Source organism: Pleurodeles waltl, chromosome 3_1 (assembly GCF_031143425.1).
Source record: "Pleurodeles waltl isolate 20211129_DDA chromosome 3_1, aPleWal1.hap1.20221129, whole genome shotgun sequence".
NCBI lineage: Eukaryota > Metazoa > Chordata > Amphibia > Caudata > Salamandridae > Pleurodeles > Pleurodeles waltl.
Window position 1 is genome coordinate 535,916,228 of NC_090440.1, and position 16,095 is coordinate 535,932,322.

The 16,095-nt window shown below is 40.9% G+C and overlaps 1 protein-coding gene across 2 annotated transcripts in view; it reads right to left on the minus strand.

Moving 5' to 3' along the window:
• The window catches only part of PIAS1 (protein inhibitor of activated STAT 1), a 446,958-nt gene extending 431,889 nt beyond the window's left edge, over window positions 1-15,069 (minus strand). The window contains exon 1 of one of the 2 annotated variants that reach the window (XM_069222860.1): window positions 15,008-15,069. In XM_069222860.1, coding sequence (XP_069078961.1) covers window positions 15,008-15,031 — 24 coding nt within the window. In that variant the 5' untranslated portion in view covers window positions 15,032-15,069. Of the gene's footprint in view, window positions 1-14,774; window positions 14,906-15,007 lie in introns of those variants that run through there. The other variant, XM_069222859.1, reaches the window with a different exon arrangement.
• Window positions 15,070-16,095: the final 1,026 nt, after the last annotated feature.

Genomic DNA, 16,095 nt, shown 5'->3' on the forward strand with positions numbered 1-16,095 from the left:
TCTGTATATTCTCATATACTTCTAATATTACTAATTTGAAAATGTCTTGAGTAACTCCAGCCCTAAACATACTTACTTTTCTGATGCTTCCAGTTATCACTTTTTTGTATACGTCAGTGTACACCCTATGTGGAATGGGTATGCCCAGACGTGGGTCCCGTGCACACTGTGCCATTGGAATCAAGCTATACTTGGCTGATGAGACCAGGGCTTGTGATCTAGTTTAGGATGGGCCTTGCCTGGCAATTTGGGCCCGGCTGTACTTAAAGGAGCACGGTCATGGCTCATTTGCATATGGCTGTCATGGTGCAAAAAATAACGATGGACTTGGAAGTGGTCCTGAATATTACACAGAGATTACAACACATCAGAGCACTTGCGCGCTAAACCTAAACATCAATAGGGACACGAACATGCATAGGGGGACACAGATGACAACACAAAAATGAAGTAAGTGGCAAGTCAACGGAAAGGGTAATGGCTGTCAAAGCTCATTTCCAAAGTGGACCCTCACCATCATCAAAAGATTTCTAGAATGGGAACTACTCAAACAAAATATTCCATCTGGCTTTAATAAGATGTAAACTAATAATACTGCGTTATCGTACACTTTTCCCCTATCTACATCAAAAACAAGAACTGGCAAACGCAACAGGTCTCGTGTTGGGGACCTATTGGTTTTGCCAGTGGTTTTAATCAAGCTGTACAGCATACCGATGCTGCAGCCTTCGGTGACATTTTGTAGGGGCATGCAGCAGCCTAGAAAATGACAAAAGCACTTTAGCGATCGATTTGGACCAGTAAATAAAAATAAAGAATTTGAAGTAGGGAAGGTGTGTGGAATCACAAAGAGAGCCAGGGAAACACGGAGGGAGAGCAACATGAGGGCAAAGAGATGAGAACGCCATGTAGAGCTGGGAGTAAAAAGCACTCAGGTGAAAAAGCAATGTATTTGGGTAAACACACATGGGTTTCAAAGAGTAGTGAAAGAGCACCACAAGTGAGAGCGGTGGAGGGCGAAGAAGTACACGAGGGAGAGAGCAGAAACACACATTCACTCTTGTAGAAAGCTTAAAACAAAAATAAAAAAATAGCACATGAAAAGGGAGCAGTGGAAGGACATGTAATGCGTCCAAGCTCCAGGGGAGGGATGAACACAAAAACGGGGGTGGGGGGGGCCACTAACAACAACTATTAAGAAGCAGGAAAATGAAAGAGAAGGAACCCAACCATGGTGAAGCAATAGGCAGGCTCTAAGCCCACTGCAAGCGAACAATAATTCTCAAAACAGATGAGGGAACTCCAAAACTGAGGTCTGTACAGCCATCAGTAAAAGTGGGCATATAAAAATTACTGACAGTATTGTTTGTCCATCTGAGCGGCTATTAACTTTAACATAAACAAAATGTTTTGAAAAAATATATGCAGAATTGAAATGGAAAGCCCTCAAGCACAAACTCTGTAGTAAAACTTCAGGTGAGAAATGTAAAATAGTTGACTTTGGTAAATATATAAAGCAATGGAGTATGAGATCTTAAGCACATTATGAAGAACTCAGAATGCGTACTTATAAAACAATAAGGGAATTTCAAGATGCAATATTAATTATGAATATGGCCTTGTGTGGTGTTCCTGGTGCTCATGTAAAGCACTCCAATACTACAATGCCCTTGGTCTGAGGTCATGTGATACAAAACTGCAAAAAAAAAAAAAAAAAACACAAGGAGAAAATAAAATGGCATCTCCTCACTGAATCACAAGAGCAGCAGGCCCTGATAAACTCCTGTAGTAATACTATTCTGAAATCTAACAAACATTGCTGTGCTGAGCTACTTCTGCCTTTTCTACAATATGTGGCTCTAACAGGGAACATTTCCAAACTGCTTGATAGGAGCTGTAGTGAAACTAATGTTTAAAACAGAAGATGCAAGTCTTTTAAGTAGCTCTAGGTTGAGAAGCCTAACATATACAAGATGTCTCGTCAAAATAAGTTGGAACACTTAGAGAGCTCAACTGAAAATGCCATTGAGCAAGTAGGATTTTATGAGCCTACCCCTCCTCCCCTTGACAGTGGATCTATATTTTGGTTATTAGCCATGGCTTGCAAGCCAACTGAGGGTAATCAAAGATTATGTTGTGGCTGTCAAACTGCATTTCATTTGGTAAATCAAGGGAGTTTACAGGAGATTATAGATTACATTATATTATATTGGACCTGGAACACTGCAGGTGGATTACCATAGATTATGCAAGATGTTTAAACCTTTATTGGGCCTCAGGTGGAAATTGATCTTTTGGAGCACCTAGAAAGGAAAATCTAAATTTGTAATAAGTTTTGAAAAGGGTGCATATTGGCACCTGCCCTTTTGAGCTCTAGCATGCAGACTTGTTGTGGACATTTGGGGAGAATCAAAGTCCTTCTGGCTAAAAATGGGGGGTGTACACATTCTGTGCCTACTTTATGCAGATGATTTGCTTATGCACTTTTTGCATAATGCAATAGGACTTTAAAGAAAACATATTACCATATCCAATTACTGCAGAGCAAACCACTAACTGGTAAATGTTGAAAAGACTGAGAATGATTTTTGGCAATAAAAACAACTTAACTACATAGAGTCCTTACATATTAAACGATTAGAAGATAAAACAAACACCGGACCACATCCAGTTTATGAAACGTCTGCTGTGTTAAGTCCAGTTCAATAAAAAAAAAAAAAAGCTGAGTACTTCAAATGGAGTTCTTTCAGTCTCAAAAGGTATCACAGTTTACAATTCACAAAAGACAACACAAGAAAGTAATTCAGAAAATCCAAAATTAGAATACAGCCGACAAGTGTTTTGTCACAAGATGACTTTTTAAAGAGCTGCTAGTAGAATGTCACTAAACTGTAACTTTGTCAAGTCTATATTTGATGTGAAACAGGAGATACTCGTTAATCACTCCAAAGTAGAGAAGGTTTTACTATCCCATTATTCGAATCTTTATGCTTCCACATGTCCAACTAATGTGGGACAGATAAATCAATAATTAAGTACACTCAAGCTATCAGTTTTAAGCGAGGAATCACAGGCCGTATTACTAGCAACCATCACATTGTCAGAAGTAAAAAAATAATAATAATAAGGGCGGTTCTTGCCTCATCCAATGGGAAAGTGTGTGGGGAAAATGGCCACCCAGCCGAGGTATACAAAGCTCTGATAGGCCAAATAGCTGAGTTTTTGGGTGTCCTTTTCAATGATATACTCAATGGAGCAGATATACCAGCCTCCTTTACAAAGGAAGTCATTGTTTGCTTTGTAAAATAAAAAAAATAAAAAAAGAAAGAAAGGCAAGCCACCCAAGAAACCAGACTCCTACTGCTCGATTAGCCTATGAAATCATGACTATAAACTTCTGACAAAGTTTTACCTCTGTGGCTCAAGGGGTAATTCATGAGGATCAGTGGGGCTTTCTTCCAGGGCGATTTATTCCAACTAACACCAACTTCCGAGTACAGGCAATTGACTACCTCTCCCAAAATAATATCCCGGTCGCAATTATAATGCTTGATGCAAAGAAAACATTTGATTTAGTTTAATGTGAGGTTTTGTTTTCGATCCTCAACAGGTTTAATTTCCCTATGCAGTTTATTCAGGTACAGAGTAATTTGTATTCTAAGGCTCAAGCCAAGATCTCCGTCAATGCACGCATAGCAGGAACTCTACCTATCTGTCGGGGGTTATCCTCCCTCTGGTCCTTTTTGTACTTTTTATTGAACCCCTGGCAGTCACTCTGCGCCAAGACAGCTCTATACATCCACCTCTTCCCCAAGCACCTAAACTGAAACTCTTTGCAGATTATATGATTCTCTAACTCCTAGCCAAGTCCACGAATATTGACAGGGCTTTGTGAAAAAAAATCAAGTTTTTTTCAGATCTCGGTGGCTACAGGTTAAATCATACCATGTCGGAAGCTCTCCTGTTTAATGCTACTGACTCTACTCTTCCTTCCACGATGTGGGCGCAGTTTCAGCTCTCTCGCCCTATTAGGTATTTGAGCATACATGTATCTCATAAGCTTTCTGATCTTTATGAGTTTATTTACGTATCTACCCTACATAAGGCTCAGGGTTAACTGCAGAAATGGCAACCTTGCTCATTGACAATTATTGGGCAAGTGGCACTTGTCAAATGAGTCTTCCTCTTTTTCTGTTCATTTTTTCCTAACATTATAATAAAAGTTCCCCAAAAATTCTCTAAAGACTTAGATACAATCAGGGATGTGGAATTCCCAGGACATATTGTTTGGGGTCAAGGGCAACAAGTTTTCATGTTTATTCTGTCCTTGGGACAAAGCAGGCCAACCTCCTGCAGCACAAAACTTTTGGCTCCCAGTTTACAGAAAAACAGTCTGCAGTTGAGGTAATGTGTGAGCATATGTTAATGCTGTTCGAACTTGTATTTATGGTTCATCAATGAAAAACCTTCATTATTAGGGTGATTGCTGTAAATATATGTTTTAAGGTTGCACTGCACTACTGACAGTGGTTCCAATATATAAAATAAAAAAAAAAGTGAAAAGTTTAACAATATGAGGCTAAGTAAATTGCTCCCAGAACGCTCTCTGATTATATGCAAATGGTTGCAGAAGATTGTAAGCAAGAGTGATGATTTGTTGCTTTCAAAATAAAATGTTCAGAAATAAAATGCAAGTAGGAAAAAAAGTTTCACTACCATGAAGTTTTAGGTACTATTTCTTTGAGGTGTCATTTAGAAAAATGTGTTTATGCATAATAGTATTTCCAAAAAATATTCCTAATGGAAAAATCAGTGTCACTATTTTCAACAAGATTATGGAAAGCACAAAAATAAACAAGCACTGGCAAAGCCAACCGGGCGACATTTTTTGAGAGTCTTTCGGTTTCGTCGATGTGTCTTGTTTTGACATGGCTTTTGTAGCACTTTATTGTTGTAAGAGCTGCCAGGCCCTCACCATTGTAACACACACTGGCAAAAAGAAACGATTTTGGTCTAAAAACCCACACTGTGCCAGTAGTGGTGTAAGAAATGCCTCACAGCCCCCATACAGGTGGCACCCTCAGCACAGCACCTGCCCTGAGTATGGGAGTTCTTTGCAGAGGGGCTCCCTCCAGTTTGGTTATGCCACGGATTGTCACAGTAGTTCCTGGCACTGAACAAAACTTCTTTGTGCGCCAATATGCTCCTTGTAGAAGAGCAGAATGCGATTGTTCACAGTAAAGCCAGCCAATAAAGCGAGAAATCGAAGTTTAATAAAAACAAACCCTTTTTGTTAATGCCAGATCTAAATTATAGATCCAGTTCTTAAAGTCAGTTAATTTAGTGGCTTTCATGAATTCATAAGAACTTACAAAAGTAGACCAGGAAATCATACTCCTAGAAAATATTATTTGTGAACTGTATTTTAGCATTAGCAAGTATGCAAGTGTGTAGATTTGCTCATGTGACAATCTATTGAGCATTTACAAGCTCAATTTACCTCCAACCACTTTTTTCCCCAACCCTGGAAAAACTTATACTTCTGTCATTGTCAGGAGTAAATTTCCAACCTTTATTATTATGGTAAAAGATGAGAGAAGAGCTGGGGAAAATCCTTAAAACATGCAAGTTAGTAGGTTTGCAGACTTAAAGGCATTGCAGCCCTGGAACTATTGCTTACTGCTTCCTCCAGCCCCAGTATGTAGATCTGCAGAAAGTTGACAAAAAAACTAAATTGCTAGAGAAGGGAATGAAATTGCAATTATTCAAGTCCTACTATAGTAGCAGCCCTGGCATAATCAAAGAGGCTATTATCAGAGCGCTCACATAATGAGATTATTGCCATAATTTTTAACTACATGGCACCAAAGCGACAAGTAGATGTTTTTATATATATATATATATATATATATATATATATATATATTTTTTTTTAAACAGGACAAGTAGCTTTAAGAAGCAACCTGTTCCATGGACAAGTAGATATTTTTATTAAATTCCACCTACCCCCGTACAATGCGCTGTCAGTTTATATGGCCAAACAAAAACCCTTACATACAGCTGGAAACGGTATCGTTAGTGGTCGAGGAAGGTGGGCTAGCCCTACCTCATTTTAGGATGTATTATGAGGCTGCTTTCTTGCACTGGGCTGCAAGAGACGCTTCACTGCTCGACCTTAATCTTTTTACCTTAAACGCATGTTAGCAGAAAGCAATACACAGTTTCTCTATTTTCTCAAGATACCATGACTGCCCAAACGTACAAGGTACAAACGTCCGATAGCAATCCACTGCAGGGTTTTGCAGTTTCATGAGAAATATCAAGTCCTCAGCTTTTACCCAGCAAACTTGCTCCACGATTCAGGAAATCTGGGTTTTAAACTGAACCCAAGTCATATTAGAAGGTGGGAACAGTTGTGTTTTGTCTATTTTTATAAAGTATTTTACCATGTAAAAGCAAAAAGGCAATTGATTGCATAGTTATGTTATCGTGATGTTAAAGGATACCTCAATTTTTAAGTGCCTTTAAAGAATATACTGTGTAATTTTGTATAATTAGAAAGGTGTAACGTTCTATACACAATATAGTCCCAATAGAAGTATTCTTACTACCAAAGTAAAGTTACTTTTATTGTGTGAATCAACTATCAACGTAGTTTCTGAACAGCCTTGATTACTATTCAGTTCTGTTTACCTGGATGCCTTGCACATATCCAAGGTTACACTTGGCATACAAGGGACTCTAGGTCCAGTAAGGTTTAACTAATAGATTGCTTTCACTGCTGTAGCATTGGCATTTTGAACATCAGTTTGCAAATATGTTAGGTTTTTACAGCCAAGAAAACAAGCTTGGTACGGACTGCAAGTAGAACCACGGCTGCAGAGGATATCCTGTGGTGAAAACAAGCTGCTGTCACAAGATTTACTCACTACCTATACGACAGCTTAGAATGAAGAGCCTCAGGCGATGGTTAAGACCATGACAATCAGAGACAAGGTGAAAAATCCCTTTGTCAGAAGGCATTAAACAAGTGGATATCTGACCAAGAATTCCATTGGTGTTTGAAAGCTGGCCCTTCTGTGTGCAACTGTTGACACAGACTTTTTTTTTTTTTTTTACAGTTTCAAAGCTGCGATATTTCGAATTTGAAATTAACTAAACAGCAACATCTCTCTGCACATATCCCCAGTACATTGCCCAGGATCACCATATGTTAAGCTGAGACTAAAATGCTGTTTTATACTTTGTTCCTAAAAAGGAAGTTTCACAAATTAAACATGGAAGAATTTTGCACAACAAAAAAAAAAAAAAAAAAAAAAAAAAAAAGGGGAAGGAGGGAGTGCAAATGTTTTTTGCAGATGAAGAAAAAGATACCTTCTGAGGTGGCCAGGCTACAATCAGGCTCCCTAGAGAAAGGCTGCTTTGCTCTTTCCTATAAAAGCTGTCATGTTGAAGTCAGCAGAAATCAAAACAAAATAAACAGGCTCACCCGAAAACATAGCTCGACATTTGACCTCAGTCTTTGAATACCCATTAAGAGTGACAGCTAAAGATTAAGATGTAAAGGCCTGTTGAAAGAAAAGGAGTTTGTGAAAGTATTAAGTGAACACAGCTTTCTCATCAGGCAGGACGAACTGAACCTGGAGAACCTAAAACAAAGCCAGCAAATGGGAAGCAAGAAAACATGAGCTATAACCCACAAAGCCAATGGCAAGCGACGGGCAGAACGCATTCTTGATCAACTTTTCCTAAAGTCCTTAAGAGGTCTTCAGCAAACCAGACAGCTCTGACTTAAAAATTACCAACTCCAGGCTATTTCTTTCACTTTGCTCTTCTTGCAAGCGCATGTCATCCATAGGGCAAATTCAGCACTTAAGGGCCACTCAGTAGTCTAGTCATGATAATAGCAAAACATTCACTTTGTCATCCAACAGGCAAAAACTGGATACATTCAGTTATGTATATAATGAGCCCAGATTGCCGCATCAGTTCCTTAAAGGATGCGGGACACAGATTTTTAAAACATTTGATACAGAAACACACTGTATCAATGGCACTCCCTACTGCGAATAAATTATGCAGCTAACACCAACAAAAAAAAAAAAACTTTAGGTGATTCACATTATATAAATGTAGGCTGAAAACATAACCAAAGCTCACATGCCTTCAAATGGGGACAAAAAGGCTAGTTCTGACTACCAGCAACAACCTCCCCCCTCCCTGGGGCGGGCTGGGAGGCTCCAATGTTACAGGCATTAATGAGAGAGGGCACTCCCACTTCTGTTTCACAGCCACTTTTTAAAGATCTGGTGGTTGCTTTTACTGGGCTGTGATGCTAACAAGACTTCACTCCACAACTCATCTACAACCACTGGACTTCATGGTGGAGCAGGCCACATGTGGACTCTGTATTGAATTTCCTCCCATGTTAATCTTTTTTTACCTGCTGGAAGCCCAAGTTCTAGCTCATGCACAACTTTAAAGGAGGTGCCAATTTCACAGATGGTATACTTTATATGTGAATTTAGTTTTGTAGTCAAGAACTCGATCACGATTAAGGTATAAATGAGGGACCAACCAAGAGCTACAATGATGACAGCAACTCTGCTCAGATCTCTTTGCACAGTCAACATCGCCAAGGAAAAATATGGGGTTCTACACATCAAAGGTGGAGATGGCAGGATCTAAACTAGCAAGGACGTACATAGCAGGATACCTCAACACTGTTGTACATTATCAGGTTTAGAAAAGAGACTTTGTAGAGAGCACCAATGGGCGGCTCAAATCATTGACAAACAAAAACTTAGTGTGTTCTTGAAATAGGTGCCATCGGGTGCACCAAAATCTAATCGAACAGCCTCAGCTCTACGTTGACTCTGCAGTGTATGCAATGACAAAATATATGTGTATCCAAAATACAGAGCTGATTTTACGAACAGTAACAATTTTTTTTTCCTACAGATCCACATACTAAAGAATGTTCATGGAAAGCATTAGAAAACGGACGTTAAAATTCAGAAGCTCCATTAACACACCCACAAAAGGGAACTCAATGTAGTTACTTGTAGATGCCACAAAACTGATTCCCAGCTTAATCCTCAAAAGGGGTTTGCTCACTTTTGTGGCCCAAAATAAGACATCAATGTTAAACATGAAAATTATCGTCTTTTTTTCCTCCATATCTGAACACGCTGTTCTGGAGCACCCACGGAGTGCTCATTTCTGATTTTGATGTTTTACATGGGAACTCTGGCAAAAAAAGTCCAAAGGAATTAATACATGCATGACTTTGAAATGGTACTTGGGATCGCAGCACTTCACGTTACGGGACCCTCTGACTGCAATGTCTGTCCACCTAACTATCTACGTAAACACTCCATCACGGGTGAACAGCTCATCTTAAACACTGGTCTCTGGAGCTTGCTAGGATTGACGGTGATGTCTGCTATCAGATGTCACATATTATGAAGGTAAGCCGGCTGAACAAGGCGGTCTTAAGTAACCTGCATTGTGAAGTTTGAGCCAGCATAGAAAAACACCGACCATAGGGTGCCAAAACCTGCCAATCAGAACCATCTGAAGGTCATGAATACAGTATTAATGCGCTACTCTCTCATCACGGCATGATGTATGGAGGTGAAGCTAAGCTTACGACCAAAGCACACACACACCCACCCAGGCATGCTCCTGTCTATAACAAAGCGGAAATAGCTAAACACAACGAAACCCCACAAACAGCAGTATGAGCATATACAACCTGTCGTTATTTGACAGTATTGTTTATTAATCATCCCTAGTCTCTTGTGGCTAGAAATAACCGATTCCCGAAAATAAACGCAACATGCGCCCGCCACCGAAAAAACGAGTGCATGAACACTCAAGAATGACCCAGCTGAAACACAGCAAACACATACGGTCCCTGGGCAGAATGAAATACAACATGAATGAAGCATGCACTACAAAGGGGGTAGGGCGCAATGCACCGAAGTATAGCGATCGTACGACTGCCTACGAGGGTGATATCAATAACAAAAGAAGTGAACAGTGTCACATTAGGCGCGCTTTTTACGGGCCCAAGCAAACAATAGAAAATGCGTCCATACTTAACAGTGATTTGTGTAAACAACTAATAGGATAAAACAACGACCCTTGCTAGAAGCACGGGATTCTTTGTTTTTTTCCTAGGCCGGCCCTTATGCCTAGAGGGTGGCTCAAATTATTATAGATTACCTAAAACCACATCTCCGTGGCGGGTTTCATTAGGAACGAGGATTTTAAATCCAGCTTGTTGGTGAAATTGAGGACCTAAACTTTAAATAACAACAAAGGTGAATACCTCTTTACAGGGAGAATAGAAGCTGGGTCACAGTTCTTTTAACCGATTTTTTTTTTGTATCATGCCTGAACACGATCAGTGCATAATAAAGCATCTCAAACTAATACTATATAAACATACGTGAAAACCATAAACGCAGACAGGCTTCATCTAAGTACACACAAACAGAAAAAGCCGTAGCTGCGGGCAAAAACTCCTCCCCAAGAGAGGGGGATGGTAGTGTGTACAATCCCACGAGGAAAGGGAGCTTCATAGTCTATAGTGTTAAAGAAAGAAAGAAAGAAAGACAATTGTGAAAGAAGGAAGCCTCCAATGGCTGGAAAAATGTTACTTGACTTGAGATCCCGGACTTCTGCGAACTTTTCTTACAATTTATACTACAAGGGGGAAGCAATGCACACGCCGATGGTTATAGTAAACGAGGAGAGATACAACTGAAGGTGGCAAACGACCAAGATGTGCGTACACGAGCTGTCTAGTTCATAACATGGAGCTGAAGCAATAAGAGGTCTAGAGACCCGATGGGGGAGGGTTGCAGTAAGCAGAGCCAACACGTGAGGCCCGCGGCTGACCTATCAGCCGTGGAGGGGGAGGGGTGGAAAGCAAAATATTAACCTCTTCCAGCCTGATGTACTCCAGGGACAGATAGCGTCGCCTATTAGCACTGCCAATTGCAGTACCAACACAACCACTAGCCATCACACTCCTACAATTTACTATTCCACTCCACCTAAAGCTATAAAAATGATGTAGGCAGCAGGTATTCATATTTAATGTATACAAAATTGATAAACAAATGCTGTTCTGCTCATCTCAAAATAAGACACAGCCTCGCCAAGTGGGGCTCAAAATAAGCACTGGTAACAGAGCGTCATCTTGAACCCGCTTTAAGACTATCACTTGCTTTACAACTTTGTTTAATTGGTGATCATATGCCCCTGGAATAAAGGCTGCGTCTTACAAGTGAGGCCCAAGACGACAGCAGCAAAACGTGCTTATGGTTAGTTGTTCGTGCTTTCAACATTTGTATTTATTTTGACTGGGTCGTCATTTTAACAGGTGCATTTCATATCAAACTGTTACTTTTGAAGAGAGGCCGAGATGGATTGAATTTGGTTTCTGTCACAAAACATGGATCGTCCCAGATGAAATTTAAAAAATATGCATAGCATCATAATTTCCAACATTAAAAGGAGGGCAATGTTTGCAACTTCTAGTGCCTCAGTCAGCACCATAATCATAGAGACATCAGCACAAATATGAACTGATCTAAGAGAATAAAACGTAGTCTGCCACCACATAAGGAAGCATTAGTCTCCAATAATAGCAACGGGATAACTAAAGAAACGGGACTCGCCTCTGCCTAATCAATGAATGCCTCAACATGGACAGCATCTCTTTGCAACATGCGTTGAGGGCAAAGCACCAGATCCCAGCCTGAATATCAGACACCATCAATTGTCTTTATGGGGAATTAGCCAAATACACGAGCAAGTAGCTGGGTTGCTCCACTGCAATTACAGTGTATTGCCAAAATGAACTTAGTCAGTACACACCTATCATGCAAGGTCTGAACGTGCACAGAGAACGAGATTGACATGGTTTCATAAAATATTACTATGGTCAGTGGAAGGGGTTGTGGTCTTTAAAGTGTCTCGATCACTCCTGTTCTCCACTTCACAATAATTTCCTCTGCAGTTTCTCAATCTATTACACACTTACACGTTTTTCTCCCATTATTCTGTTATCATCTCTGCTTAACTGACACGTAATCTTTCCTCTCTACTTTTGCACGCATTCCTTACATCTCCTCAACTTAATCCAGATCCTACTGCATTTTCTTTCTAGTAAAAATTTAGACAGCTATGTAGTTCATTTGGACACTTTTTTGTTTAAATCAAATTACAAGGACTGTCATGTACGTGGCCACTGAGTGAGCTCTGCAGAGAGGCCAAGGATTTGATGTGCATATATTCCTAACACGTTTACGAAGCCTTGATAGGCACTGTGGAAGCTCAAACTGCCTTCAATCTAAGCACCAAAGCTCTCAAAAGTGTCAGTCAAATGCGCACCCACAACCTAAACTCACCCAGACACCCATAAGCAACCAAATTCACGGTATGCGCTATCCTACAGCCCTGATGCCTGAAGAAGAAAAAAAAAAAAAATCATAAACACAATATCTAGAAAAAGCAAATACTCAGGTTATGTAGGATGAAGTAAAACATACGAAAGGAAAGCAGGGACTGGATCGCTGACTGATTCCTTTAACGATTTTACAAGTTAGTGTTGAGAAATCAATCACTGTTTTAATCAGCTAAAGATAAGCAAAATAATGTTTGACCCGAAAAGGATAGGTCAGAGACTTGGCAGGAGCTGTCCCTCTTTAAGGCCTGTCCTAAGGTATCTGTCTCTCTTTAAGGCCTGACCTAAGGTATGTGCCTCGATTATTAATGACCGAAACAGAAGCACATCGGCTACCCTCCCAGTCGCAATTAGAATCTGAGAGATACCGAAATGTTAGAAATATTATCCATAGTATTTTCAAAATCATCTCCTAACACGACTTTATACAGTCTTAGGAAAACATTTATTTTATACACTCCAAAATGTCAAAACTAGAAACCTGCCACAACAATCACGCCGTAGTGTAACACACACTAGTTGAGTCCACTCTGCTCTGAGAATACGCAGTAACAGTCAATATTACTATATAATATCAGCCTCTGAATCACGAAACCTCCACCCCCACGAGGAATTCGAATCAGACGCATCCGATAGTCTGCACCAAAAAGTAAAATCAGCGCCTGTAATGACGGCGAATATGAAGCCATCTCTCTCATCCCCCGAAGACATCAGCTTCCACACTAACATAAATTAAAGATTTACATCTCTGCTGTCGTGAAGATACCAACCTCAATAGTGTCCTGCCCGCAACTAACCCTGTAAGGGATAGTGCTTAATAATAGGCGCGAAGATAAGCCCCGCATTAATAACAATGGGAGAGCAATCGCCTGTTTCACTTCGCCGTGAGTCGCTGAGAAACAGTCTCGCTTACAACATCCAATACGATAACTTAGTACTTAAAGAGCGATAAGCCAGAACGAGACCGATGATGTTTCATATTTGAACGCACAATATAAAACGCCAGCTATAGCAGTGTACGATAGCAATAAATCATTGCAACCACCCAGGCGAAACATAAGCTCCATCCAATACAGTGAAAAGGAAAGCACTTTCACAACAAAAGCATGAAGAAGGACCAGATGCACTTGTTTACCACCCCTTAACAGAACACCCAGGACAGCCGAATTAATATCAGAAGTAAAACAGTAAAATTACTCATTCAGAGGCCTGCTACATCACTAACAATAAGTTGAAATGGAAATGTACCTTTATCACCTTAGAAAATCCACCGGAGGGGGGCACCTTTCGCCTCGTCAAGCGCTTAAGTCTCCCACAGGGGCAATCAGCGCTATACACATCTTGCAATACAATAGTATTGGATCTTAAATGCATGTAAGTAGCGCATCATACCCTCAAACTAGGAAATGGACGACACGTCACCATCAACTTTAATGAGTGAAAACACAACTCCTGTTGAGCCCAAGGATTCGCCCTAGAGGGCAGCAATGCGAATAAAGTAGCACTTTTTTACACCCCCTTCCACAACAAAGTAAGACGGTCGCTTATTAACCCTCTCTTCAACTGGAGTTGCCCTTCAGGGTTTGATGAAAATGCTTAGAAAGACGGTGGTTGTTTTTAAGTGACCGCTGCTCACATAACTGCCCAAGAGGACAGGGTGATAGAACTACCTACCCTCTCAGCTTCACCCCATGGGCAACCATGGGCAGTGTGAACAGCCCCCTCTCCGCCCACCTTGCTGCCCATTCTGCGCAAAGCTTTGGCTAATCCTGATGCACTTATTTACCACCCCCTTCATTGAGCACCCAGCACGACCGAGTCAGTAACAGAATTAAAAACGATAAAGTGCTGTCATTCAGAAGCCTGCTACGTCACTAACAATAAGTTGAAAGGAAAGAGTACTGTTGTCATTAGAAAAATCCACCGGATGTCGGCACCTTTCACCTCGTCATTGTGCATTACAATGGTATTATAACTTAAATGCATGCATATATTGTGCATCATACCCTTACACAACAAACTGGACGTATAAGTCACCCATCAACTTTAATAATAACAGTGAACATAAAACTCCTGTTCAACTCAAGAATGAGTTTTAGGAGGCTGCAAAACGGAATAATGTAGCATATTTTTACACCCCCTCCGAGAAACAAGCTTCCACGGCAAAGTAAGACGATCACTTATTAACCCTCTCTTCAACTGGACTCAGTGCTTGATGAAAATGCTTAAAAAGACAGTGGGTGTTATTGGGGGCCGTCGCACACTAACTGCTCAAGAGGACAGGATGTATTACCTTCCTATACTTTGAAGAGGGTCTCAGCTTCATTCCCCATGAGCATCCATGAGCAGTGTGAACAGCCCATCTCCGCCCACCTCGCTTCCCATCCTGCGCGAACCTTTATGAGATGGCCAGACCCTAGCTAACCGAGCTTCCAGAAGCCCGTGCTACCCACAACCCTTACTCTTCAATCCCTTCCAGGTAGAGAAGACTACGGTACCCGCCGGTGAATTCCAGCTGCGCTTTACCTTCAGTTCCGCACTGTCCGCCATCTTGTCCCTTTCTGCGCACGCGCAATGAACCCGTCGGGGACGTGTCTCTGGGACGTCACATGACGTCACTACGGTGGGTTTGAAAATAAGGCGCAAAAGGAAAGAAACAAGAAAACGTGAAGGCAAGGCAGAAAAATGGGTAAAGGTTGGGTACCAAAGAAGTACTCGTTTTCCTATGTCACATGACATGTCCATTCAGAAGATACCGAAAAGAATAACAGCGTGAGAGCAGAAGTCCAGAATTTGTAGCTTGCTACAGTATGCAGCACTGGGCAAATATATTTGTGCAAATGGACACAGCACGGACGTGGGAAGTTTCACTCTCTTTTCAATGATCACTTTTCTAAAATGTAAAACAAACCGCCATATATATCCTTAACTGACATAACCTTAATTCATTTCAATAGAATCTCCTTTATTCGCCAGCCAAGAAGTTGACAGGTATATATACTGCATAACCCAAAGGTATATGATGTACACACATGTTCCAGTACCTTATACGTGGAGAGCGAGTAGCAGTAGATAGCCAGGTGCATGGCCTGGTAATGTGAACGCGAAGCATGAGTGAAGTTTACGCTGTAGGAAACCAAGCCGTAGGTAAATGGGGATTCCTTTTTTAATCATGGTATGTTCATATGGTGCTGTAATATTACAACAAAACACCTATAGAGGGTTGAGAGGAAAACATTCCTTGTCCAACCTCCCAATATATCAACCACTATCACTAAAGGACAAGAAAAAACAGTGCATCCACCCCCCCCAGGTGTGTGTGACCACCAGTGTGAAAAACTGCCCTCGCCCATTTATTGTGGCATATTTCATCATTGGGCTGCTGCTAACGCACTCCTACGTCAACCCACGTTGGAGTGGAGCAGTAAGGGTGGGGAACAAAAAATGTTACGCAACAACACAAAACAGAAACGGGGACCAGAACAAACAACAGAACATAAAACTATCTCAGGAATGGCCCTTCCTTAATTTTATTATGGGACCGCCTGCACAAGATTAAAATTGGACCCCTGATGGTGATCTCAGGGTACCATTACCTGTTCACCCCAGTACCT